The sequence below is a fragment of the Aspergillus sclerotioniger genome, assembly GCF_003184525.1.
Source record: "Aspergillus sclerotioniger CBS 115572 chromosome Unknown BO94scaffold_7, whole genome shotgun sequence".
In the NCBI taxonomy this organism is placed as follows: Eukaryota; Fungi; Ascomycota; class Eurotiomycetes; order Eurotiales; family Aspergillaceae; genus Aspergillus; species Aspergillus sclerotioniger.
In genome coordinates, this window is record NW_020290997.1 from 64,169 (window position 1) to 89,123 (window position 24,955).

Here is a 24,955-nt window from a genome sequence, read left to right on the forward strand (position 1 = left end):
GGGAATAAGGTTCATTCCCGCGCCAGACGATGTTCTATATAATTAGTACCTGCCGGGGATGATGCGTGATCTCTTGTATGTGGCTCGGATGTTACAGTTGGAAGAGGCCAGCCGAGACTCCGAGAGAGGGCTTGGCACTCCACGTGGTTCGGATGTTCGAGGGCGCTCTCCCGTCCCGAGCTATTTCATCCGCTTTCTCTGACTAAATGGATTGCATCTAGAACGTGGCTACTGCGTCTCATCTCAAATAAGAGGGACTGTAAATACTAGTACTCAGAGCTCTCCTGGCTGCACGTGACGATAAGATACCTGACGAAAATTGGCAGTGAGTGGAAGGTTGTCCGGTGAAACACACGGTTTAGATTGTATATAGTTAACGAGACCAAGACTAATACACACGGTTAGAGTAAACTTCTGATGGCCTTATCTAATTCCCAGAGCTTTACTTCTTCCACCGGCGAAGCTGCACGCGCACCAACCACGTCACCCCCCAAAGCAAGACAAAATTGGTCACACAGAAACCCAGGAACACGCCGGCGTCGCGCCCGCGGTCACTGTAGTAAAATTGCAGTGTGCGCGCGTACTCGTCGCCAACCGAGTAGAGGCAGAACGAGCAGGACTGCGTGGCCGCCGGATTAAGAAGATAGCCGGGGCTATTTTCGAGGTACGACGTAAGATACTCGCGACACGTGCGGCCGGCCGGCGGATCAAAGACGGCGAGATCGCCGGTGCTGCACTGCACCTCTACCCCGTGGAGGACGGTGGCGACGGTGGCCTCGAAGAAGTAGGTGAGTGGATCAGCCCACCAGAGCCAGGGGCGATAGAAGTCGTTGAGGGCGCTTTGCGGGTTCGCCGCACCGGAGAACATGAGCAGCGTCACCCAGAAGAGGGACAGGGCGTAGCCAGCCATGGTGGCATTGGGGAAGATCGCGGCCATGAGATAGATAAAACCCAGTCCAAACAGGGCAAACAACAGGTACATGGCGTACACGACGCCGGCGATGCCGGCCGTGCTAGCGAAACCAAACGTCCAGAAAGTCACGAGGAAGATCAGCGTGAACAGGCCGAGGAACCAGGGAATCTCGACTAGGACCAGCGCCGCTAGCAGCGCCTTGTAATCATACACGCCATTGCGCTCGCGCGCCTCAAAGATGGACCATTTCTCGTACCAGACTGCATGCACGTCCGCCGCTATGCTGGGGATGATCCACGTGGCCAGTAGGATACCCAGCATGTGGTTCTGCAGCCCGGAGGTGCTATTTGAAACGTGGAAGAAGGTGAATGAAACGAACATCTCGAAGAATAGCGTTTTGACCAGCCGACTGAAGTTATACTGCCCGCTGCGCCACACAGCCTTCCAGTGCCGCTGGGTTAGAATCACAATCTGCTGAGAGAGCGGCATGGCGTACCGCCCCTCAGCCCGCTTTTCAGGGGAATCCAGGGTCCCTGGGGCAAAAGGCGTTGCATTGATGGTATTGATCCTGTCCTGGAGTGCCTGACGCTCGGCTGACTCGTTCCAGATCCGTGGCCAGTCCTTGTCCTTGGTCGTAACGGTGGAGATGATGAACTCGGCCGGGTTGTCAGCGGGGCCAATGACTGCTCCATGCCGGGCAAAATAGCCGGACACCGTCGAGGCGTGTGTGCCTGTTTCCCCAAAGTAGACCGTGCGTCCGCCAGGCGCGAGCAGCATGATATGATCGAACATTTCGAAAAGCACCCCCGAGGGTTGATGGATTGTACACACGATGGGGACGTCTTCCTGCACTGCAATCTTCCGCAGAAAGGCCACAATAGAATACGCGGCTTGACTATCCAGGCCGGACGTTGGCTGTGGTATTTGTCAGTCAGCTTCGGACGGTCTCGGGTCGGATCACATACCTCGTCTAGAAAAAGAAGCGCGGACGGCTTTGCAACGAGTTCCACCCCGATGGTCACCCGCTTGCGCTCCTCTACACTTAACTGACCATCGCCAGTGCTCCCAACCAGCGCATCGGCAATTTTCTCCATTTCTAAGAGCGAGATCACTTGCTCCACATAGGCCAGCTTCTCTTCCCGGGTCACCTCAGCAGGTCGGCGAAGCAAAGCACTGAACTGCAGCGCTTCGCGGACGGTTGTGGTAGGTTCGTGCACATCCTGCTGCATGCAGAAACCACAGGAGCGTGCAAATGACATGGGATGAGGCGGCACACCCCCGAGGCGGATCTCACCCGTTGTGCGGCCCTCGAACTTGCGTTGAGCGAGGTTATCGAGCAGGGTCGTCTTGCCTGCTCCCGAAGCCCCCATCAACGCAGTCAGTTGGCCCGGCTTCACGTATCCGGACACATTGTCTAGAAGTTGCTTCTCCCTACCCCCGACGATGACTGAATAGCAAAGATTCTCAAATGTGAACGAGGCACGGCTGACCTGCTGCGGACTGGCGACTACCTCCTCCACCTCCGTCTCCGACTGCACCGAGGCGGCCTCTTTGTCGGATGCGGCGACGTAATCAATTACTTTCTCTTCCGAGCTTTCGTCGCGCCGCGGGATGACAGCACCGCGCCTGTACACCGGACCGGTCGCATTGCTACTATCACGTGTCATGACGGTCAGACCCACGGCCCCTAGGACGGTGTAGAGGAACCAGAAGACGAGAATAATGCCGAAATTCCGCCACAGATGTGCTCGTGTATAGGCGTACATATCCTGCGCATATACGGCGCCGTTCACTGAGGCTGATCCCTGCTGGGCACCCGCCATCGGACATGCCTGGTAGCGGATATCGCCATAGCCTGGACCGGAGGGGATGAGCTGCGAATCGGTGCAGTGCAGCTGCATTCTATAGAACTCGTTTCCTATCATGCCCTCCATTGCGTAAGGCGTAGGAGTAATGCGGCGGATCCACGAGCCCCAGCGATGCATGGTAGGAACGGGAGGAGCGTACCCGGAGTACAGACAGGCAACCGGAAGGGCGCAGCCCGCCAATAGATAGGCGACATTGAGACTGGGTGCCCAGGCACCCAACATGCGGAACATGGTCGAGATAGCGGAGTAGTGAACAAACACAAATAATAAGAAGATAAAGAACTGCGACGCGCTCTCGCTCAGCCCGATTATAAAGTAGTAACAGCAGGCAAACACGGTGGTTTGAATTAGGGCAGACGGGATGTCGGCGATAGTCTGAATTACAGCATAGGCCGCCGGGTGGATCAGGCCCATGTTATGCTGTTTGAGCAAGATGGCGCGGGCGTTGACAGTCTTCACAACCTCAGTCAAGGCGTTGAGACAGAAGTATGCCACGGCGAAGAAGAGCGCACCACTACGTTCGAATGAACCGGATGCAGTTTGCGGGGCTGCATAGAACCCTGAGCCGGTGATGACCGCGTTCAGAATACATAGGATCACAATGGTGAGTAAGGTCCGCCAGTCGCCCCAGAGTAATCGATAGGTTCTCTCGGTGCCGATGGCAATCTGCTTCCAGACTGTAGTCGGCTCGACTGCATGATCGAAAGCCAGTCTTGATCGTATGCCGTCAACATTACGGCGCAAGGCCGCCAGAGCACTTGGGTCATTTCGTGCCGTAACCGAGTATTCCAGCAGATCCTTCTGCAGTTGCGCGTAGTGCGTGCTTCGCTTGAAAGCCTCTGCAAGACTATCGGGGTCCAGGTAGAGAGGGCCCGAATAGTCCGGACGAATGGTTCGATCCACAGGTGATGTCACTGAGGTGAGAAAGTCAGGAGTAGTCTGCCGTTCTGGGCAGAAAAACCCCAGTTCTTCAAAATATTGCTTGGCCACATGGATGTTACCACTGAAGATCATTCGCCCTTCATACATGACGAGAGTGCGGTCAAAGCATTCTTGATACATGCTCTCCGACACCTGGTACAGAGTGGCGACGTTCGTCATTCCTGTCGCCCGAGACATGTGTTTGAGCAAACGAAGGAAGTCCAGCGCCGAAGAGCTATCAAGCCCTCGGATTGGGTTATCCCAACTAACCAGGGTGGAGTTGACCGTCATAGCTTCGGCCAGAGAGACGCGGCGGCGTTCACCCCCTGAGACGCCTCGAATGAATGCATCTCCCACGATGGTGCCCTTTGTATGGCCAATCCCGAGGGCATTCACCAACCGTTCAATATACTTCGCGGAGAACTGTGCGTTGCTACCGGGTTCGTTGGCGGGCTTCCGTAGCTTCAGGGCAAAGTCCAGTGTGTCCGCCACGGTCAGGGTGGGAAAATGCACATCGTCCTCCGAGGAGTAGACCACCTCTGACTTTAGCTTGCCGGTCATCTCTTGTGCCCTCAGCTTTCCATAGTGTACCTCCCCCTGGATGGCCTCAAATGATTCGCGGTTGTTGGCAATCACCTTGAGCACGGTGGTGCAACCCGCGCCGGGGCGGCCGAGCACTAGCATGGTTTCACCCGGGAAAAGCACCCCAGACACCTCCTGTACAACATTGCGATGAGGACCGGTGTGCCGGGTGACGGTCGATCGAAGGAGGTGCCATGGCGAGCGAAGGAGGTCGAGAAGGATTTGCGGGAGATCGGTAACAGTCCGCCAACCGGCATAGGAGGCTTGAACAGTCACATTGTCAAAAGCCACGCCCAAGGCACGTCCGTCATAGCGATAGATTGGGAGCTGGTCAGACGAGTCTGCTTGTTCGATATCCAAGGGTTCTCGGCTTGGAGGCGCCGTCAATCTATGCTGGTTGGGACCGTCTGTCGACATGGTTAGCTCTCCCAGACAACAAATTGGTTGTGGGTTCAGCCAAACAAGTGAAAGCAATGAAATTCAAAGACAGGGAGCTTTATACTTACCTTGGAGAGCGGGTTATTAAGAAACGAAAGGCTTGAAAGGGCAGTGTTGGGGAGAGCAATCTGCAGCACAGCAGGGGGGGGGGGGGGGGGCATGGCGGATTCGGATCGGATGCTCGGATATTCAGCTTGATCCGAGAGTCAGGAATTCTTCATTGTTCTTCTGCTCAACTGCGTGGGTTCTCTCGCAGCCCGAGTGCTTGCTGTGCAGGAAACCCCCGGCCTCCGAGAAAGAGGCTACTCATAGTCATAGGGTAAAGCGGGGGTGTCCGAATCGTTCAACGTGAGGAAGAAGGGAGAGATGAGAGAGATGGAGAAGGAGAAGGAGGGGTGTTTGCTTGGGGGAGGTCACGTGCAGCGGATGTCGGGTCCAGGCCGCCGAGGCACTCGCCGGCCGCCGCCGTCAGCCATCCACCATCCATCCATTCATCTCCATCCTCCGCATTTCCTACTACTACTAGTAGTAGTATATTACGGCACACCAATGATTTCACCCACAAAACATGTCCCCTCGCAACCCGTCCTCCTCCAGCCCACCCCATAGGCGACCCCCAGAGCCTCGAATCACTCGGGCCTGTGAGCGCTGCCGCTCCCGAAAGGTCCGGTGCGACGGGCAAACCCCTTGCGCGCGCTGTCGACCGCGGAGTCTTCCCTGTATTTACCGATCAGCGACGAGACCAGCTCGACAAAGGAAGAAGCAATCCCATGTGGGCGCGTCCGCGTCCGCCTCTGCCTCTGCTTCCGCCTCCACTTCCGCCCCGTCCGATCCTTGCGCCACGCCCGCCACTTCAGCTGCCCGCCGAATACTCAACGATCCCTTCCAATTCAAACGCCATCGCGAATTACGTGCCGGCATTGGGGTCTCCAATGTTGACAATGGTTCGTTTCAGTTCTACGGACCTTCGTCCCATTTCTGTTTCATCCAGCGTATGTGCCAGCGCATCGCCCGATCCACTAATGAGAGCCTTCTCACCCCCGGTAACTCGGTGCCGGATGGGGTCCGCAAATGGAACCTAGAGCGCTTCATGTTCTGTGTTAACGGGGCCTGCAATACATCTGGAGCCCAGGATGCCTACATATCGCAGGAGCTGGGCACCAGCCTGATCAAATCATTCTTCGAGATCATACACCCCCAAATCCCCGTTCTTAACCACCTAGATATTGTCGAGCAATGGGAATCTCTGTGGAAGCCTCCGGCGCAACAGAACCCCGGCAAGCGGAACGAGATCCTGTTCATGGTCCTAGCCATTGGCGCTCGGGTGACTATTGCCGCGGGCCAACAGGAGACATCGTTGCTGGAGGGGTGGGCAGAGCATTTTGCGGCGCAGACGAACCCCAGCTCGGCCGCCTTGGAGGATCCCACTCTCTGTTCCACGCAGCTGTTACTTTTGAAAGCCATGTACGCATATCAGATCATGCGGCCAAATGATGCCTATCTATACCTCGGTCACGCGGCCCGCAATGCGATGGTGCTGGGATTCAATCGCTTCCAGGTCATGGACGGGACAAACGTGACCGTCCATGGGCTTAAGCGCACCTTCTGGACAATCTACGCCTATGAACGTATGAATGCCCTCTATTCTGGCCGTCCATCTGCCTTCCGTGATGAGATGATCGATGCCCCGCATCCCGAGGACCTCTCCATGCCGGCGGCGCCCGAGAGCCTGGAAGCCAGCAGCAATCACCACGGCCCGGCCCGGCTCTGCGGCTTCATCCGCGCCATGGCTGGTGTCGGCCGCGTCGCTGATCAGGTATTCCTGAAAATCTACTCGCCCGCCAGCATCACTAGCATGGCACATCTCACTCGGCTGCCAGCGGTGACGGCTGAGATTGATGGGCTGCTGAGCGCCCTGACGCGCGACCTACCCCTCTACCTCCACTTCTTCGACGCGACGCTACCCATTGGATTGGGCTGGCAGGAAGTGCAACGACTGACGCTTGGCAGTCATTACTATCTCACGCAGATGCTGACGCATCGCCCGGCCCTGCTCTTCAGGGCCTTCTTCACCTCGCGGGACGAGGCCCAGCAGCGCGCGGGCGACAGCCTCGATCTCGAGCACTCGATCCATGAGACCCTGGCCGCAGCGACGCACATCATAAACCTGACCCACGATGTGTATTTCCGGCGGTGCCCACCCGCGCGATTCGAGGGGTCCTCGGCCACCGTCCTGGTCGCTGCCGCGGTGACCTTGTTGTACGATGTGTTGGACCCAATGACGGGTGCCGATCACGCGCGAGAGGTGTTTGCCGCCGTCGAGCGCGCCGTCGACTGTCTTGATCAGATCCAACATGTCGGTCCCACCAGCGGCAAGGCCGTGAGTCTCGACGTGATGCGCATCGCGAAGGAGGCGTTGCGGTCGACAACAGCAGATGTCGAGCTCAGTCAGGACTTGCTCGGCACCTTCCCATGGCTACAGTACGGTCTCCTTCTCCGCTTTGCATTAGTCTTCCGTCATGTTATCGGATCACTTACCATATTACTTGTGCAGATACGACCTCGTCGCCCCTCCGGACGGCGGCGCGGTGCCATATGCGCCTCATCCCTCCGACCCGGTATCCGCCCCCATGTCTAATGATAGCCACACCGGACTGCCACAAGACCATGCACTACACATTCCGGCCACCGAGCCGAATTACATGTCCTACTGGCTAGAGACCGGGTTTTCACCGGCGAACATCCCGAGTTCTCTCTTCTAGCCACTGGGTATGCATGCCTATGCTGGCCAGAATACAATTCATCGATGATCTACTCTGATTCCCGTCCTGTATATCACTGATGGAGTTCGACTGCCTGCTACAGGACAACATTGGACGCTTGACTGGACTACTCATTAAAATCGGATGCATTCATTCATTATTCATTACTTCTTTACAGTGTGGTCCTCGGGCGCTGGGATATCCACCAGCCCCTTCCTCTCCTTGGTCCGCCACTGGATGGCCTTCAGGATACCATATAACACCGTCAGGGTGGGCATCGGAACCCCCCGAGCCTTGCCTTCCTTTAATGCCTCGCCAACAATATTCTCATACTCGCAGAACCGCCCCTTGCGCACATCCACCTGCATGCTGGGTGGATTGTACATCGTGATGGGGTCCATTGTGATCATAAAGTCCACCAGCTCGGGGGGTAGATCGTGTCCGCATGCCTTGGCTCCTGCCCGGATCTCCTCCATGGCCGGTCGCACCAGATTGTCCAGTGCTCCGTCAGCCAGCTGGATGCGACCGGTGTCCAGATCCGTGATGGCACAGATCGAGTTCAAGCAGGCATTGTACAGCAGCTTGCGCCAGCGGCTGAACCCGACGTTGGGGTTGAACTCGGGCTTGCATTTGCCGCCGGCTCCGTAGATCTCACAAAACTCTTTCGCGGCCTCATCCTCTTCTTCGGGGTTCAGGCTTGGATTGCGGAAAGCTCCTACATATAGCTCGTCATCATCTTCGTGGACAATCTTTCCCGTGGCCACCTCATGGGAGCCACAGAAGCTGACGCCGGACAGGACGATGTTTGTAGGGAAGGCGGCAATGAGGGGCTTCTCGATGTTGAGGCCATTCTGGACCAGAGCGATACGCGTAAACCCCGGGGTGACGGCAGGCCGGATAATTTCTGCCACTGTCGGTGGCACATCTGGATAGTTCTTGGTGGTGACGATGATGTACTTGTATGGGGGAAGGTTCTCCTTCTCAACATCTGGAATTGTGTTGCGGACTAGCGAAATATCTGTCAGTGGGATTCTACCCTTCATGTCGGGGATGCAGCATACGAGTTGATGGACGGAAGCCTTCCACCTGTCCATGATCTACAGACTTGATGGAGAAGCCGTGGGCTTTGACATGCTCGTAATTCGAGCGCAGAACCGCCGTGACAGCAGCTTTGCCTCCTGTTTCGAGGTTCAACGCACTGATGGTGCCGATGCCACCACAGCCGATCAAGAGAATGTTTGCTTTGTCCTGCATCATGGTGGTGGTGGTGGGGAGTAGAGGGAACAAGAGGGTTGAGGGATCGAGCTGCTATGGGGCATTAATGGCGGTGATATAAATGTTGGACGATAACCCGTGGATAGAAGAGTGACTCGTTGCCCTACTTAGTTGGCCGCATTATTCACAGAGCTGCCGCTATCGGGGCTTATCGGGGAAGGCTATCAATCCGCGCCGATAAACCCCGCTTGCCTGCCTCGCCAAAAAGGCAGGCCATCCCGCCCTCGCTTTCCCCAGCCCCAATCCAACCTTCCTCGTGCCTGACCCTTCCCCTCCCCATTCAGATCCCACTACCAGATTATCTCCTTTCATATCGCGGCTTATCGACATTCAATGACATCAGTGTCTGTTCTCACGACCACCACGGCGCCGCGCACCGTCAAGCCGGTAGACGCCCCGGCCCGGTCTCGATCTCTAGGAGGATGCGAAACCTGTCGTAGGCGCCATGCAAAATGTGATGAGACCCGTCCATCATGTCTGGTGTGTGAACGTGCCGGGCTTGTTTGCGAGAGGTATGAGATCCGGCTGTTGTTCGATGCCAGCGATAGCCAAGGGTCACGATGCCGCCGTCCCCTGTTTACCGAGGACATGCGCCAACGGATGAGTGAGCAGTTGGCCGCCAGTTTGGATCCTGATGATGTTCATACCATCCTGACTCGAATGGAGGATCACTGCGAAAAGCAGGAAGAGGAAACTAGCACCAACTTTACTACCCACCTGGGTCCCTTTGGTGCCTTTCGCATCGTCCAGCCGGAGATTGACCTGGCTGAGATCCCGACGGACCCCGTCGACGAGCCGCCACAAGTGCAAGACAGTTCACCCAATATCGGATTGGACATGGCGTTAGATGATGCGTTCAGCAATGATCCCCTCATGGAGTGTCTGTTTGGGCATGTAAATGTAGATGCCTCTGGAGACTTTGAGGCACAGGACTTCTTCGCCACAACCCTACCATTCCCTGAACGGGACGAGATTTCCCCACAATCGCTGACAGGAGGCTTTCTTATGGGATCATCATCAGTCCCCTTGCAGGCGTCATTATTATCTTCTCCCGAGATCCGGTATGCTCCGTCTGTGACCAACCTGGCGCCACCAGATGCCCCCTTACTACTGGCTGCATACAAGAACAATGTGACCCAGCTCTTTTCGCCAATTCAATTGGAGAAGAGCCCCTGGGGTATGCTATATGTACCTCCAGCAATGGAGACCCTCGCTCTGTTAGCCATGGGAGAGTTGGCCAATAACACGCGAATGTCAATATTTTATGCCATCCTCGCAACCAGCGCCTTCAATCAACGACTATCCACAGCCACCCGCAGCTCAAATGAATACTGGCAGAGACAAGCCGAGACTTTCGCCGTCGAAGCCCAGAGTTACCTCAAGCGAGCGCTGCACGATGCGTCATCGAGCGTCAAGAAGACCAAATATAAGGACGTTCTCATCGCACTGCTGTGTATGAACACAGTTTCAGTAAGTCAATCCCCAACCTCACCGGCATGGTATCTGATGCTTCTAGGCCTACCAGGGAAGCCCGGAGCGGGTGCGGCGATGTCTGCTGGACTGCGAGAACTGGATCCAATTTCGTGGTCTGCCTAAGACAAGGAAATCGCGAAAAGTCCGTTTGCTGCACCATTGCTATGTTTATCTCCGTATTTTCCAGGAGAGCACCTCAGTTCTGCCCGTGCCCCATGTAGAGGCGGAAATCGACCCTGCATCTCCCGAGACTGTACGTTCCGTGGCATCAACCCGCTCGTTCCGGCTGCGACAATGGGAAGGTCGACTGGACCAACGGATGAGCGAGCTGAAGGAGCAACATCAGGGAGAGAATGACTTGCACCTGGAGATCCCGGGTCGCTGGGACTCGACCATGTATCCACAGATTTTTGGCATGCCCGAGTCGTTGTTGTTCCTACTATCCCAAGTAACCCGACTGGGAAACGAACGAGACCTCTCCGATTCAGGCACCTACACCGGTGCGCTAGACTTTAAGCAGTTTGCTGCGCGGGCACGGAGCCTGGAGCGGTGCATCTCTACCTGGCGGCCCCCACCCATATCGGATGAGGATGCTGATAGTATCGTTGGCCAGGCAAACGCTACGCTCATCCGCCTGATGCTCTCTGCACTCCATAAAGCCCTTCTGATTTTCTTCTACCGGCGGGTGTACGATGTAGACCCGATGATCCTACAAGACAAAGCGTGGCAAGTCCGAGACGCCCTTGCTCAGGTGGACAGAGACGATGTCCCAGGGACTCGCGTGGCTGCACCCTTTGCCTGGGCGGCGTTCATTGCCGCTTGCGAGGCCTTGGAGCCCACCCTCCAAGACTGGTTTGCGACCTGGTTCGAAACGTCCGCGCGACGAAGCGGGCTGGGAACCTTCAAGCTGGCCCTGCGAACGGCCAGGCAGGTTTGGGAGCGGCAACGACACCCTCTGAACAGCAGTGCCAGCACCAGTTGGCCGCAGATCATGCGGGAGAGCAACCTGAGTCTATTCTACATCTAACGACATCATGAGAAAAAATAATCCTGTCATTGTCATTATACCCAGTGCATCGTACAATCATTATCCGGCTACCAGAATGGCTCTCACTGTAGAAACCTCCCGTTGGACTGTTCCAACTCCATTTCATAATCCGGCTGAAACTCACAATATAACGCTTCCTGTTGATGTCAGCATCAGCCAGCCACTTCGAGCTGGATGCACTCACGGGGTCGCTGGTCATCTTGAATGTGAACTCAGCCGCTTCCGGCTCAATGAGCTTCTTCTCCATACCCTGAGCAGCAGCCGCATCCACCTGAAGTTGAATCTCGCAGCTCCGCTCGGCTAGGGTGAAGAGATATGCCGCCTCATCGACCGTCTCTCCGACCGTGAGGAGACCGTGGTTGCGTAATATCAACAGCTTGCCCTTGTCTCCTAAGTGCCTGCCCAGGCGCAGGCTCTCCTCCGTCTCCAGCACCACTCCCCCGAACTCTGGATAGACTGCCTGTGCGTCGCCATAAAACATGGTGACGTCCTGATTGATCATGTCCAGTGGCTTGGCGAACGTCGACCATGCTTTCCCATGCTTAGAGTGCGCATGACACGCCGCATTCACCCGAGGATACATCTTGTGTAGGACGCCGTGGATCTGGAATCCGGCAGCATTGGCCGGGCGCGACCGATTGCCACCTACCGGTTCACCAGCATGGTTGAGAAGGATAAGGTCAGACACCTTGACCAGGCCGAAATGAAGACCGAGTCTATAAAATGGTCAGCAATGGGAGACATGTGCAGGCCAGAAAGACGTACGGATTGGTCCAGAAGCAGTCCGGGTGCTCCGGGTCACGCAAGGAGATGTGGCCACTCATCCCTTCGGAGAACCCCTTGCGAGCAAAGACTCTGAAGGCCCCCGCCATGTGCTCGAGCATCCATCTTCGCTTCTTGTCGATGGATGTAAAGGACGGGACACCGGGTAAGGTGAGGCCCTGAGAGATGGCTTGAATAGCCGACTTCCCTTGGGTGTTGGACTCGGATTGCCTCGAAGCCTCCTCCTGGGTCACCAAAGTGGCGGTTGCTGAAGACATGGTGCTGTGTCTGAAAGACAAAGCGTGCAGAGACAGGGGTTACACGACAGATTGCGGTGAGGGGTAAATGAACAGACAGGTCTCATTCAGCCGCGTTTATAAAAGTCTATTCCATGGGATTCAGCCATCCGTAAACAGTTTCCCGATTCCTTTGGGCAAGTCGAGTCAGGGCAGGCCGGAGACAAGATTAGGCAGGCCACAACATCGTAGCAGGAAAGACTTTCCTATCTGGCCAGCTGATAACCTTCGGGCTAGTCGGCCAGTGGATCTGGCTGATACGCGGGATCAGGGCTAGTCAGCTGCAGCCACCAGCCAGACGAGATAGAGACAGGCTGCTGCTGCTCCGCTCTGCTGCAGACGCCGGCGTGTCTCGCCAATGCCGACGTATCAGCCACCACGACAGCCGGTCTCGTATCTCTCCTCTTTATCTGGTATCTGGATCTGCGGAGGCGAACTCTCGACGGCAGCCCCGGATTCCCACTACATATATTGCCCGCATGGATCAAACCCTAGACCCTCTGGACCTAGCCCCGAACTATTCCTCCACGTCTGCAATTCTGTCGTAGCAGCAGCCATGACCAAATCCCCAGATACCACCGACAAAGTGGTCGACACTCTCGACCGCACTCCCTCCTATGCGGAAGGCCAGATCCTCCCCAACGATGCCATCCACACCCAGCGTGGCATCAAGTCCCGCCACGCCCAGATGATGGCCATCGGCGGCACCATCGGGACAGGTCTCTTCGTGGGAGTGGGTGAAGTGCTTGCTCTGGCTGGCCCAGCCAACATCCTCCTCGCCTACATTGCCATCTGCATCATCGTCTATGCCATCATCACCGCCACCAACGAGATGAACACCTACCTTCCCTTCAGTGGCTGCTCCATGGCTGCGTACGGCACCCGCTTCGTCTCCCCTAGCCTGGGCTTTGCCATGGGCCTCCTTTATTGGTACAGCTTTGGCATCCTCGTCGCCTACGAAATCACCGCCGCCGCTTTGGTCATCGACTACTGGCCCAACAGCGTCCCTCTCGCCGTCTGGATCACCATCATGTTGATTGTCGTGGTTGGCCTCAACTTCTTTCCTGTCAAAGTCTACGGCGAGACTGAGTTCTGGTTCGCTTCCCTTAAAGTGTTCCTCATCATCGGCCTCCTCATCCTATCCTTCATCCTCTTCTGGGGCGGCGGCCCCGATCACGTCCGTCTGGGGTTCCATTACTGGAAGCATCCCGGCGCCTTCAACACGTACCTCGTCTCCGGCAACACCGGCCGCTTCTGCGCCTTTCTATACACCCTGTGCTACTCCGTCTTCTCCTTCAACTTCGCCCCTGAACTCCTCGTCCTCGCCGCCGGCGAGATGCGCAACCCTCGCAAGAACCTCCCCCGCGCCGCGAAGCAATACTTCTACCGGCTCATCATCTTCTACATCCTCGGCGTCCTCGCCATCGGCGTCATATGTCCCAGCAACGCCTCCGGCCTGACCACTGGATCCGGCGTCGCCGCCTCCCCTTGGGTCATTGCCATCAAACGCGCCGGCATCCACGGCCTCGACAGCGTCGTCAACGCCGTCATCATCACCTCCGCCTGGTCCTCCGCCAACTCCTACCTCTACATGTCCTGCCGCACCCTCTACTCCCTAGCCAAAGCCGGCAGTGCCCCCGCCATCTTCACCCGCTGCAACCGCCACGGCGTCCCCTACTACGCCGTCCTGGTTAGCTCCCTCTTCGCTCTCCTCGCCTACATGGACTGCGGTGCCGGCGCCAGCACCGCCTTCAGCTGGTTCGTTAATGTCACCAACACGGCCGGGTTTACCTCCTGGACTTGCTGCGGTGTTATTTTCCTGCGGTTCCGTGCTGCCTGCAAGGCCCAGGGTCTGGATGGTAAGAACCTGCCGTACCGCTCGTCGCTGCAACCATGGATGGGCATCATCGCCACCGCTGTGTGTCCGATTCTGTTGCTGTGCAATGGCTTCGAGGTGTTCTTCCATGGCCAGTGGAGCATCTCTGGGTTCTTGACCTCGTATGTCGGTTTGTTTGTCTTTGTGGTGGTATATGCGGCCCATCGGATTGTGAGGTGGCGCGATGGATGGGCGATTCCGCCTGAGCAGGTGGATTTGGTGTCTGGGTTGGATGAAGTGGAGGCGTTAAGCGAGGAGGAGATAGATGAGAAGAAGGGTTTTTGGAGACGACTGTGGGATTGATTTCCTCCCGTGCTAGAGCTACTGTCAAATATAGCTTTCCTTGTTCGTTTGTCATAAATAATTGGTCGGATTTCTAATCGTGTCTATATACATTTCCTTCATTCTATATTCATCTATCACAGCTTAGCCAACAGCCCATTCGTCTCCAATATCCCCAAATGACTCGGCGTGATATCCGCAATGGTCCGACATCTGCAACACATTAGTCACTCATCACCTACCTCCACATAAGGGCGATGGAGGGGACTTACCCAGTCAACTTCATCGTGCGACAAAACTCATCATAGATGATCTTAATCGCCAGATCAACGCCCTTCTCACCGTTATACTACGCCAGTCAGCTCAACCCACACCACCACATTGGAAGAAACATACAGCCAATCCCCAAATGGGGATCCGACCGACAAAGCACATCGACGCTCCCAGGGCAAGAGCCTTGAATACGTCCGCACCGCGCCGGATACCCCCGTCAATTGCAAGAGGGATTTTGCCTCTAGCCACGGGGGCACAAATACGCAGGGCGTCCAGCGTAGCAGGGACACCGTCGAGTTGACGACCGCCGTGGTTGGAAATGATGATTCCGTCGACTTTGTGGTCGATGGCGAGCTGGACGTCGTCGGGGGAGTAGACTATACTGTCAGCTTAGTTCTATTATAGAGTGGAGAGGAGAGGATACTCACCCCCCTTGAGCCAAATCTCCAACTTCGTGTTTTGTCTCAGCCAGGCAATCGTCTTATCCCAGCGGATTGTCGGATCTGTTCATTTATCAGATTCAACAACCCCAAATCATCCAAGGAAAGAGGGGGAGAACGCACCATAACCCCTCTCATACGTCGACTTCAACCCCAACTCCTCAATCCCATCCGCCAGAACTGGAAACCGCATATCACTCGGAAAATTGAAATTATTCCTCGACTCATTCAACCGGTTTCCTAGCACTGGCAGGTCCACGCTCACGAAAAGCGCTTTATATCCCGCCTCTGTATCCATCATTAGCCCCATCCCCAAACCAAATCCATCCCACCACCAGAAATATGCCGGGGGGGGGGGCTAACCCTCAGCCTTCTTAATAATCCTCCTCGTAATCTCCACGTCTCTAAAAAACGACACCTGCATGGCATACGGATTCCCACTTCCGTTGGAAATCACCTCCTCGATGCCCGTCGTCGCCCACGAGGACAAACACATCGGGATGTTGTTTTTCCCGGCGGCGCGGGAGGTCGCGCTTTCGCCATCGGCATGGGCGAGTTTGTGCGCTGCGGCGGGGGCGAAGCCGAAGGGGAATCGGATCTTTTGCCCGAAGATCGTGGTGCTGGTGTCGAGGGTGTCGACGTCGCGGAGCACTCGGGGGATGAGTTTGTAGCGGTTATAGGCGGATTCGTTGTCTTTGAGGCTGTGCAGATGTCAGTAATTTTTTGGTGGGGGGTGTGTGGGTTAGAGAACGTACGTGATGAGTTCGCCGGCGCCTTCGTTGAAGTAATCTATTTTTTGCACATGTTAGATTGAGGAACATGATGGTGATGGGGTGGGGATGCTCACCGCGGACAACCGGGGGAAGGCGTTTCTGGGCCTCCAAGGCCAGATCGGCGATGGTGAGCACCTTAGCGTCGTAATCTTGTGGACGGTTGGCCATTGTGATTGTGATGAGGGGAAAGATGGGGATGGTGATAGGCTTGTTCGGAAGGGACTCCTATATATAATTCCGCGGAAGGGCTTGTGTCTGCCCCCCAGGTGAGAAGGCAGTTCCGCGTATCCAGCATGGCAGACTTGTAGATGGATAGCGATAAGATAGTGGAGGGTAGCTGCAGTTAGGGCAAAGACAGGCAAGTGATCCCGGCCCGTGCCAAACAGGAAGGTTGTCGGCTTTCCTGCGATAAGATAGCGGTTTTGCTGCAGCGTCACCGCTGGTTTCTTATATTTACTGCATCAACTGCACACAGGCAGGAGACCAGGTTGCTCAATCACTCACCATGGCACCATCTGTTCACCAAGTCCTGCCTACCTCGGCCTACTATGCCCCCGGCGTCCTCTCGACGTCGTCCCGACTCCTTCATGTGTCGGGCCAGCCGGGCACCATCGAGGGCACTGCCCCGGCCGATTACAACTCGCAGATTCATCTGGCTCTGGTGAATCTGCATCGTGTGATGGCTGCCGTTGGTGCTACTGTTCGGGATGTCGTCAAATTGACCTACTACATCGTCAACTACGACCCTAACAACCGCCTACACACCCGGCCTCTGCAGACCTGGTTGGCTGGCCATCGGCCCGCCATGACCCTCGTTCCTGTTCCTTCGCTGGCCGTCCCCGGCTGGCTGTTTGAGATTGAAGCCACGGTCGCAGTGCCTGAATCTATACCGTCATCGTTGTCCATCGCCTCTCCCACTGAAGAAGTGGACGTGCTCGTCATCGGCGCCGGACTGTCCGGCCTCATGGCTGCCGAAACGGTCCTCCAGACCGGTCACTCGTGCCTTGTCCTCGAGGGCCGCGACCGCGTGGGCGGAAAGACGTGGTCGTGTCCGCTGCCCAGTGGCGAGGGCGTGATCGATCTGGGCGCCGCTTGGATCAACGACAGCAACCAGAGCATGATGGCCGAGCTGGCACGACGAGCTGGCGCGGATCTGATCGAGCAGAACACTACAGGCAACTGTCTGCTGCAGCGGGAGGACGGGGCTATCACGGTCTTTCCCTACGGACAGACTCCTCGCGTACGTCTCCATCGTCAATGATGCGCTACTCTACTAACATCACTAGATCACCGCCCAAATGCAATCCGAGATGGAAGCCATCCGCGACACCGCCGAGGCCGACTGCCAGGCCGTCGACTGCAGCCGACCCCGCGACGCCAGCCTCGACTCGCTCTCCTTCCTGGCCTATCTGCATTCGCGCAATGCCAGTCCCGCAGCCATCGCCAACGCGTCCGTCTGGACCCGCGCCATGCTCGGCCAGGAGCCACAGGATGTGTCAGCCCTCTACTTCCTCAACTACTGCAAGTCCGGCGGCGGACTGCTCCAGATGCGGTCGGACCGCAAACACGGCGCACAGTACCTGCGAGTGCGCCAAGGGACACAGATCTTCGCGAAGACGCTGGCCGCGGCGCTGCCAGAGGGCACGATCCGGTTCGGGGAGCGGGTCACAGCCATCACACAGAAGGAGCGCGGAGTGACCCTCGTGGAGTCCAAGGGACGGCTGATCAAGGCGCACAAGGTGATCTGCTCGGCACCGACACCAGTGTTGAAGACCATCCGCTTCGACCCGCCGCTGCCTCCCAAAAAGCAGCTCCTGGTGGACTCGTTCCGCTACGGATACTATACCAAGGTGATGTTGTCATTCCGGTCCGCGTGGTGGGTGACTCGCGGGTACTGTGGCCTGACGCAGTCGTTCTGCGGCCCGGCGTCCATCTATCGCGACACGAGCAGTCCGGCCGATGGCAAATGGGTGCTCACGGCGTTTTTGGCGGGTGATGTTGGACGCAAGTGGTCGGAGTTGGAGAGTCAGCGCGAGCGTGAGCAGGCGTTGCTACGCCAACTGGGCGAGATCTATGGCGAGGCGGATCTCCCGGCACGCGAATTCATCGAGGCCATGGGCCACGAGTGGTCGAAGGAGGAACTGTCGGGCTGGGGATGCCCGTGTCCGGCCCTGCCTCCAGGCGTGTTGAGCGCGGCGGGCGATGCGCTGCGGGAACCTTTCCGCGACGTGCATTTCGTGGGCACCGAAACAGCCGAGGAGTGGAAGGGGTACATGGAGGGGGCGGTGCGCAGTGGTCGGCGGGGGCATTGGAGGCTGTCAAGTGGCTGACGCGAAGCAATCTGTAATACCTATCTCGATGCCGTTATGCCATAATAAATTCTCTTCCTTTTACATTCCGCGTGACGGGTTGTTGTGAGGGCACGTGCCCTCAGCAAGCGTGACGTGTCCTCTCCAACCTCTTCTGGTTGAACCCTGATTAATCTCTCTGGCAACCAGCCATGCTGGTGTCTGGCTATCATCACCCCCGAGGTGCGGGTCCAGATCCTAACGCTCTGGGCCATCGGCGTGCCCACCCAGGAGATTTCCACTAAGCTGCGCGTGCCGACCCGGACCTGCCAGCAGCTCATCCAGAAGCCCAGGGCGCGGGGATACAACCCTCACCAGGACTTCGCGTCCGCAAGGAACACATCGAGGACGGCAAACGATCTGGTCGACCGAAAACCCGCGTGGCTCAGCCTGCCGACGACCCTGAAGGCGAGCAGCCCCGGATAAACGCGTCTCCGAGCGAGCGCTGATCGCATCCATCTCCATCCTCCATCCTCTCCCCGATCCATCTCCGCGTCTCCTAACCACCACCACCACCATCATCATCATCACCACCACACCAATGGCAATAACCCACCTCTCCATGCCTCCTTGACTACCAATTCCATCCTCCACACCAATCCCTCATGCCGCGCCCCCGTCGCCTCTCGCTACTCGCCTCCCTCCTCGCCCTCTCCCTCCTGTACACCCTCTACCACCACCACCGCACACCCCCCTCGCCCCCCTCCAACCCATCCCCGACGATTGTCCCTCCCACCCCGACCTCTCCGACATCCTCGTGATCCTCAAAACCGGCGTCACCGAATCCCGCGATAAAGTCCCCATCCACCTAACCACCACCCTACGCTGCATCCCCAACCACGCCCTCTTCTCCGACTACATCGAGCCTCTCTCCCCCACAATCTCCACCCACGACGTCCTCTCCTCCCTCTCGCCCTCCCTCATCGCCACAAACCCCGACTTCGACCTCTACCGCCGAGTCCGCGCCTCCGGACCCTCCGCCCTCACCCCCGCAGACCTAAACCCCGACATCAACACCCCGATCGGCAAACCCAACAACCCGGGCTGGAAACTCGACAAATGGAAATTCCTCCCCCTGCTGGACGAAGCGCTCCTCCTTAAACCCGACGCGAAATGGTACGTCTTCATGGAAGCAGACACTTACATCCTGTGGGATAATCTCCTCGTTTGGTTGAAACGGTTCGATCCACGGGAAGCGGTGTACCTGGGAAACCAGATGCAGATCGTGGATGCGATATTCGCGCACGGCGGGTCGGGGTTCATCCTATCCAAACCTGCTGTCGTGAGGGCCGTGGAACATCGCAAACGAAGCAGCGATGGGTGGGAACGCGCCGTGGGGGAACATTGGGCGGGCGATTGTATGTTAGGGATCTTGTTGGAGGATGTGGGGATTGAATTGACGTGGGCGTGGCCGATGATGCAGATTGCGCCTCCTGGGGAGATGGATTATTTTTCCCTTGGGTATGAGAGGAGGCCGTGGTGTTATCCGGCGGTGTCGTTTCATCATTTGGATGAGGGGGGGATTAAGCAGCTACATACGATGGAGAGGGAGAGGAAGGAGAAGGGAAAGAATAAGGGTCCCCTGCTTTACAGGGATGTATTCCTGGACCTCATGCGGCCGGAGTTGCGGGATATCAGGACAGACTGGGATAATCTCGTCGAAGGGGAGGCCGTGCCCGTGTCTAGCTTCGCGGCTTGTCGGGGCGTGTGTTCCCGGGAAGCTCTGTGTTTGCAATACGCCTATAACGAGACGGCGAGCGAATGTCGCACCTCCAAGGTGTTGGCTCTGGGTCAGGCACGCCCCGGGGTAGGGCTGTCGGCCGGGTGGATGACGGAGCGGATTGATGCCATGGCGGAGAGTCTGGGCGAGTGTGGTGAGATCAACTGGATTTGATCTCCTTTCTTCAATTCAGCATATTCAATCTTACACAGCGAACAGCTAGCCAGCTAGCATACACACATATATACACATCATCACCTACCCAACCACCCCCGCACCCGCAAACCCTTTAGCAGGCGTATACCCCTCAACCCTAACCACCCCCCACTCCCTCTAATCCTAAACTCCCTCGCCAACCCCCCCACCTGCAACCCACCCATCTCCGCCTCCCTAAACCGAAACTTCCCAATAACCACCTCCCTCCCGCCATCCCAATCACAATAATCAAACACATGCACCTTATACCACACCGTCACCGCCTCCCCCGTCTCATCCACCCTCACCACACCCGTCACACTATACATGAACCCCCCCAAACTGAGATACCAATCCCAGCTCTCCTCCGAAGTAGCCGTATACTCATGCCAGAAACTCGTGAACGAGATGGACGTAAGCTGCGGGTTCATGAGCAGCGATTGGAACGCAAGACGCGATTTGAATTCCGCCAGAGCGTGTACTTCGGCCCGGAAGTTCGGGAGAGAGGCCATGAGCTCGTCGGGGGAGATGGTCGCATCGCGGCCCGTGTTGGAGAGGTAGTGGGTTAGGTATGTTGCGAAGTGTGGCTGGCCTTGGGTGTGCGCGGCGCGGGCGAGTCCGTACAGGGTCGTTTTGGTGATGTGGTCGGTGTTGCTGGCGATGCGGGTGCGGTAGGGGTAGTAGGGTGCGGTGGCGGGTTTGGGGGGTCGAGGGGGGAGGGGGGAGGGTGGTGCCGTAGGAGGTTGTGGGGTGGGGGTTGTGAGGAGGATTTGGGAAAGGAGGGAGAGGATGAGGAGGAGTATTCGCATGGTGAATGTTATAGATCGTGCTTAGACAGTGGGTGGTGAGATGAGGATGAAGATGGCGACATTATAGAGAAGATTGTGCAATTGGCAATTAGCACGAGGGAAAGAATCAACCCTAAGATCAACAGCCCGTTTACTGTGACGGACAGTCGCAGATGAAACTTAATTAAGGACCCTGCTTGTTCTTCTCAAACGGATCGGCGTGGCGAGTGGAGATTCAGGCGGGTCTGGTGCCCTATCGCTGGCTTGGGGTGGTCTTGTTCGACACGGAACTGGCTTGGCGTTGATCTTTGCTACTCAAGATTAGGAGTGCGGTGTTTGGGCCGCGTCAGCTTTTGCCGGGTGATGGCTGTCAGGCAGGGTGTTTGGGTTTGTTTGCTAGAACGATGGGGGTGTTTGCTGCGGTAGTGTTTGTGTATGCTGGACTGACGTCCGATGCAACCTGTCAGACCCTTGGCCCCTTGAGGTAGCGGGACGATGCAGGGTCGAGCTCTGCCGCTAGATACCGTTGGAACTTAGCCCACCTTATCTCCCCACTAGGTAAAGCTTGAGACAAATAAACAACCCCCACACAATACAAGACATACCACTCAGCGTTTTAAGGACGTGAATGAAGAAGGGGAGATTCTATCAATGTCACTACTCAAAACAAGAGAGTCATCTCATATCCACATCCAACCGTTTTTGCAGTCACCCCCGAACCCCTATCTTATCAATCTCTCCGCTCCGCGTACACCTAATCATATTAATGCCAAGGGTCACTGTCCTGGTGGGGGTGGTATACTGGTGTCTGACGATAGGTGTAATATATCTCTTTATCTGTTCAGTTGACCGGTAAGATGGTGTCAAATAGTATCAGCTCGAGGCAGGAGGCACCTTGGAATACTACTAATATATATAATATTATTCACTACTACTATCCACAAAACATTTGACATCAAAACCATCAACCGCCAACACCCACCTATGCTATGTACAGTATATTTGCTGATGTCATTCCTGAGTCAGTTTATGTATACATCCAGGCTTTCTCCGACAGGTAATGTCAATTTGCCTCGAATCCATCAACTTCCACCTAAAATGTCGCTAAAACATAGGCGTCCACTATCCGAGGTGCGTCCTATGGGGTCATGACACCTACAAAGAGATCTGCGACGACGAGATCCTTCAATCCGGAGATTTATCAGACCGCGAAGGATTCCGAAGATATTCGACATCATCATAAAGTATACAGAAGAATATTTCAGCTTACATAGTGAGGTTGACATTACGAACAGAGCCTAGGAAGAAGAATTCATATTTTACCAACCCTCACTAGGTATCATCATCCTCTCTACTCACAACCTCACACTGGCAACCCACCCCCACAACGATTTCTCCCAAGCCGATGGTCTCCCTCGCCACCTACGGTTGATGTGTGATAATGAATACAGACTGTTTTAAAACATTACAATTTGAAGCCGAGAGCTTCCGGGGTAATTTCCTTTCCAAGCATGGTTTTCAGTTCTCCCAATAACATATATAAGTATCCCATCAGATATGGAAATGGGTAGCTAATGCAATCTCTTATCTTGTAGGCAAATGATCAGACTGACTGTCAGTCGGTCGTCAGTTCTGAGAATAATTGCTCATGCAACATCGGCCCACATGTCGCGATATTTCACTATCACTCGCTAATGTCCACCTATATATTTGCCGAATGGACTGGGGGTTGGCATAAGCGAAGATGGGTCTCGGGTGACACAATCAGGGACAGAGTGGGGAAGTTGTGCTTCTGTCATGGGATAGGAACAGGAAATCTATGATAAGATTTCAGCTGGAAAATGGAACTGGCTGGTTTTCGGGTCGAGGTGCGGCGCACGGGTTGATCCTAAGCAGATATCATGTCGGACAGTCCATTTGCATTTATCCGGACCAACCCATAAATAATGATAAATGATACATTCTTCCAGTGAGAATTCCAAGAAGAAAGCATCTGAGAACCGACTTTCTCTGTCAGTCGGTCAGTGCGGTTGCTCATCGCGAGCCCGGCTCGCGTCATCACAAAGGCCAATGGCACAATGCACCCCACCATCCCTCGATCTGGTGACAAAAGCCGAGTGATATCTCGGCAAAACAAGGAGCTAGGCACTAGCTGCAGCGGTAAGCGATGTTCAGAATGACTGCAATATGTCCATCGATGGTGTTATCGTCAATGTGCCGATGTACGGAGTTGACAGGAATGGTGTGATGGAGGGTATAAATGTAGATATTTTCAGGGTGGAATGAAGTGGTGATTGTGGAGAGCAGGAATTCAGTCGCATTGCTGCTGCTAGTATATGCATATAGTAGAATGGTCCCTCTAAGCCAGTATCTGCTGCTCGCAGCTCTGCCCTTCACCATCGCGGACGGGCAATACCGCTCGCGTCCCGATCTCGCACCCCCAAAGCTGAACATCACCGTCCCGGCCCCCGATGCTAACGGTACCGAGTATGTGTTTATCGCTCCCTACTCGGAGTCTATCCAACAGGGCGGCGCATACATCTACCGCAAGGATGGAGACCTAGTCTGGTCAGGGATCGGGTACTACGAAGGCTTTGTCGGTAACTTTCACGTGACGACATACCATGGCGAAACCGTGCTGCAGGGCTTCCATGGTACAATCGACTCGTCGCATGGCGAGGGCTTCGGTCAGCATCTGATCCTGAATCACAACTATGAGCACGTGGTATCTGCGAAGACAGGCAACCATCGCATTCCTTCTATCCACGAGTTCAACGTCATCGATGGAAAGACAGCACTGGTGGAGATTTACATCCCCACTCTAGCCAATTTATCCGCCTACGGCGGAAATGCATCGCAGAAATGGATCGGAGATGGGCTTTTCCAAGGTACATACCCCTACCCAACGCTCTCCCTAAATCTAACCCCCTCAGAATTCGACATCGAAACCGGCGAACTCATCTTCGAATGGAACTCTCTCGACCACGTCAACCCCTCCGGTCCGTCCGTCCCTCCACCCCATCCAACCCACATACTAACCCTAACCCAGACAGCCTAATCACCCTCAACTCCTCCCCCAGCGAAAGCGGCCTCTCCGCCACCCAAACATGGGACTACATCCACCTAAACAGCGTCGACAAAGACTCATCCGGAAATTACCTCCTCTCCTCCCGCCACTTCAGCACCATTTTCAAGATCAACGGTTCCGATGACTCAATCATCTGGCAACTCGGCGGTAACCACTCAACCTTCACCTACAACTTCACCTTTGGCTTCCAGCACCACGCCCGCTGGCACCACCAATCCGAAACCACCGAGATCATCTCCTTCTTCGACAACTCCGGCGACGGATCCATCACCTTCAACAACGTCTCCCGGGCTCTCATCGTCGAACTAGACCACACCACCCACACAGCCACCATCCTCCGCAAAGCAACAGCCCCGTACAACCTCCAGGCCGCATCCCAAGGCAACGCGCAGCTGCTGCCCAACGACCATATCTTCGTGAATTGGGGATCGGCGGGCGCGATCACGGAATTTGATGCCAATAATAAGGTTATTTACCATGCGTTTATTGAGAACGCGGTCAGTTATCGTGGGTTCTTGGGGAATTGGACGGGGACTCCGTATGAGGTTCCGGCGATTACGGCGTATGTGGATTCGGATGGTACTATCCGGTTGTATGGTTCGTGGAATGGGGATACGGAGACGAAAGAGTGGAGGTTTTATCGGGCGGGGGAGGGGAATAGTACGTTTCTTGGGGCGGTGGAGAGGAAGTCGTTTGAGACGAGTTTGTTGTGGGTGGATGAGAGGGGGTGAGTGGTGGGAGTGGGAGGTATTATGCTGAGGCTGTGGGGGTGGGAGGGAGGGTTTTGGCCAAGACGCATTCTGTGGTTGCTACGAAGTATATTAGTGTGTAGAT

The 24,955-nt window shown here is 55.9% G+C and overlaps 12 protein-coding genes across 12 annotated transcripts; 6 read left to right on the plus strand and 6 right to left on the minus strand.

The window, feature by feature from the left end:
- Positions 1-377: 377 nt before the first annotated feature.
- On the minus strand, positions 378-4,834 carry BO94DRAFT_487438 (uncharacterized protein). The gene is made up of 3 exons (XM_025609034.1): positions 4,791-4,834; positions 1,879-4,691; positions 378-1,828 (listed from the first exon to the last, which is right to left on the minus strand). Exons 2-3 carry the CDS (start codon positions 4,384-4,386, stop codon positions 443-445), a joined length of 3,894 nt encoding a protein of 1,297 aa, XP_025469732.1. The 5' UTR covers positions 4,387-4,691; positions 4,791-4,834; the 3' UTR covers positions 378-442.
- Positions 4,835-5,290: 456 nt separating this feature from the next.
- On the plus strand, positions 5,291-7,484 carry BO94DRAFT_583215 (Zn(II)2Cys6 transcription factor; the record flags this gene model as incomplete). Its single annotated transcript, XM_025615543.1, has 2 exons — positions 5,291-7,203; positions 7,277-7,484. The coding sequence occupies 2 exons, from the start codon at positions 5,291-5,293 to the stop codon at positions 7,482-7,484; spliced, it is 2,121 nt and encodes a 706-aa protein (XP_025469733.1).
- Positions 7,485-7,648: 164 nt separating this feature from the next.
- BO94DRAFT_460872 (ketopantoate reductase family protein) lies at positions 7,649-8,738 on the minus strand (the record flags this gene model as incomplete). The annotated part of the gene is made up of 2 exons (XM_025607901.1): positions 7,649-8,490; positions 8,546-8,738. 2 exons carry the CDS (start codon positions 8,736-8,738, stop codon positions 7,649-7,651), a joined length of 1,035 nt encoding a protein of 344 aa, XP_025469734.1.
- A 97-nt stretch (positions 8,739-8,835) lies between these two features.
- On the plus strand, positions 8,836-11,628 carry BO94DRAFT_357784 (Zn(II)2Cys6 transcription factor). Its single transcript, XM_025607147.1, has 2 exons — positions 8,836-10,229; positions 10,276-11,628. Exons 1-2 carry the CDS (start codon positions 9,093-9,095, stop codon positions 11,257-11,259), a joined length of 2,121 nt encoding a protein of 706 aa, XP_025469735.1. The 5' UTR covers positions 8,836-9,092; the 3' UTR covers positions 11,260-11,628.
- BO94DRAFT_460507 (class II aldolase/adducin domain-containing protein) lies at positions 11,343-12,320 on the minus strand (the record flags this gene model as incomplete). The annotated part of the gene is made up of 3 exons (XM_025607883.1): positions 11,343-11,417; positions 11,465-11,996; positions 12,046-12,320. The coding sequence occupies 3 exons, from the start codon at positions 12,318-12,320 to the stop codon at positions 11,343-11,345; spliced, it is 882 nt and encodes a 293-aa protein (XP_025469736.1).
- Positions 12,321-12,894: 574 nt separating this feature from the next.
- On the plus strand, positions 12,895-14,517 carry BO94DRAFT_615604 (glycogen branching enzyme GbeA; the record flags this gene model as incomplete). Its single annotated transcript, XM_025616761.1, has 2 exons — positions 12,895-13,000; positions 13,058-14,517. 2 exons carry the CDS (start codon positions 12,895-12,897, stop codon positions 14,515-14,517), a joined length of 1,566 nt encoding a protein of 521 aa, XP_025469737.1.
- Positions 14,518-14,633: 116 nt separating this feature from the next.
- On the minus strand, positions 14,634-16,150 carry BO94DRAFT_511875 (alpha-hydroxy acid oxidase; the record flags this gene model as incomplete). The annotated part of the gene is made up of 8 exons (XM_025609784.1): positions 14,634-14,709; positions 14,769-14,845; positions 14,893-15,146; positions 15,198-15,272; positions 15,333-15,497; positions 15,573-15,910; positions 15,965-15,998; positions 16,057-16,150. The coding sequence occupies 8 exons, from the start codon at positions 16,148-16,150 to the stop codon at positions 14,634-14,636; spliced, it is 1,113 nt and encodes a 370-aa protein (XP_025469738.1).
- A 337-nt stretch (positions 16,151-16,487) lies between these two features.
- BO94DRAFT_554572 (putative flavin-containing amine oxidase) lies at positions 16,488-18,329 on the plus strand (the record flags this gene model as incomplete). Its single annotated transcript, XM_025613727.1, has 3 exons — positions 16,488-17,222; positions 17,269-18,267; positions 18,297-18,329. The coding sequence occupies 3 exons, from the start codon at positions 16,488-16,490 to the stop codon at positions 18,327-18,329; spliced, it is 1,767 nt and encodes a 588-aa protein (XP_025469739.1).
- A 144-nt stretch (positions 18,330-18,473) lies between these two features.
- On the plus strand, positions 18,474-20,339 carry BO94DRAFT_532804 (uncharacterized protein). Its single transcript, XM_025611197.1, has 2 exons — positions 18,474-18,948; positions 19,128-20,339. Exons 1-2 carry the CDS (start codon positions 18,936-18,938, stop codon positions 20,222-20,224), a joined length of 1,110 nt encoding a protein of 369 aa, XP_025469740.1. The 5' UTR covers positions 18,474-18,935; the 3' UTR covers positions 20,225-20,339.
- A 37-nt stretch (positions 20,340-20,376) lies between these two features.
- On the minus strand, positions 20,377-21,054 carry BO94DRAFT_487450 (uncharacterized protein; the record flags this gene model as incomplete). The annotated part of the gene is made up of 1 exon (XM_025609035.1): positions 20,377-21,054. A coding segment is annotated over one exon (678 nt), but the record flags the coding sequence as incomplete, so codon positions are not given.
- A 982-nt stretch (positions 21,055-22,036) lies between these two features.
- BO94DRAFT_357817 (uncharacterized protein) lies at positions 22,037-22,389 on the minus strand. Its single transcript, XM_025607148.1, has one exon. The coding sequence runs from the start codon at positions 22,317-22,319 to the stop codon at positions 22,116-22,118; it is 204 nt and encodes a 67-aa protein (XP_025469742.1). The 5' UTR covers positions 22,320-22,389; the 3' UTR covers positions 22,037-22,115.
- Positions 22,390-23,383: 994 nt separating this feature from the next.
- BO94DRAFT_615633 (arylsulfotransferase family protein) lies at positions 23,384-24,953 on the plus strand (the record flags this gene model as incomplete). Its single annotated transcript, XM_025616762.1, has 4 exons — positions 23,384-23,921; positions 23,967-24,032; positions 24,083-24,848; positions 24,869-24,953. The coding sequence occupies 4 exons, from the start codon at positions 23,384-23,386 to the stop codon at positions 24,951-24,953; spliced, it is 1,455 nt and encodes a 484-aa protein (XP_025469743.1).
- Positions 24,954-24,955: the final 2 nt, after the last annotated feature.

Bases quoted from the DNA above. Each gene is read 5' to 3' on its own strand.
- BO94DRAFT_487438 (XM_025609034.1), bottom strand. From the start codon at position 4,386: ATGCTAGTGCTCGGCCGCCCCGGCGCGGGTTGCACCACCGTGCTCAAG. The intron at 1,829-1,878 runs GTATGTGATCCG...CAAATACCACAG, and splicing joins CGCTTCTTTTTCTAGACGAG to CCAACGTCCGGCCTGGATAG.
- BO94DRAFT_357784 (XM_025607147.1), top strand. From the start codon at position 9,093: ATGACATCAGTGTCTGTTCTCACGACCACCACGGCGCCGCGCACCGTC. The intron at 10,230-10,275 runs GTAAGTCAATCC...TGATGCTTCTAG, and splicing joins TGTGTATGAACACAGTTTCA to GCCTACCAGGGAAGCCCGGA.
- BO94DRAFT_357817 (XM_025607148.1), bottom strand. From the start codon at position 22,319: ATGTCAACCTCACTATGTAAGCTGAAATATTCTTCTGTATACTTTATG.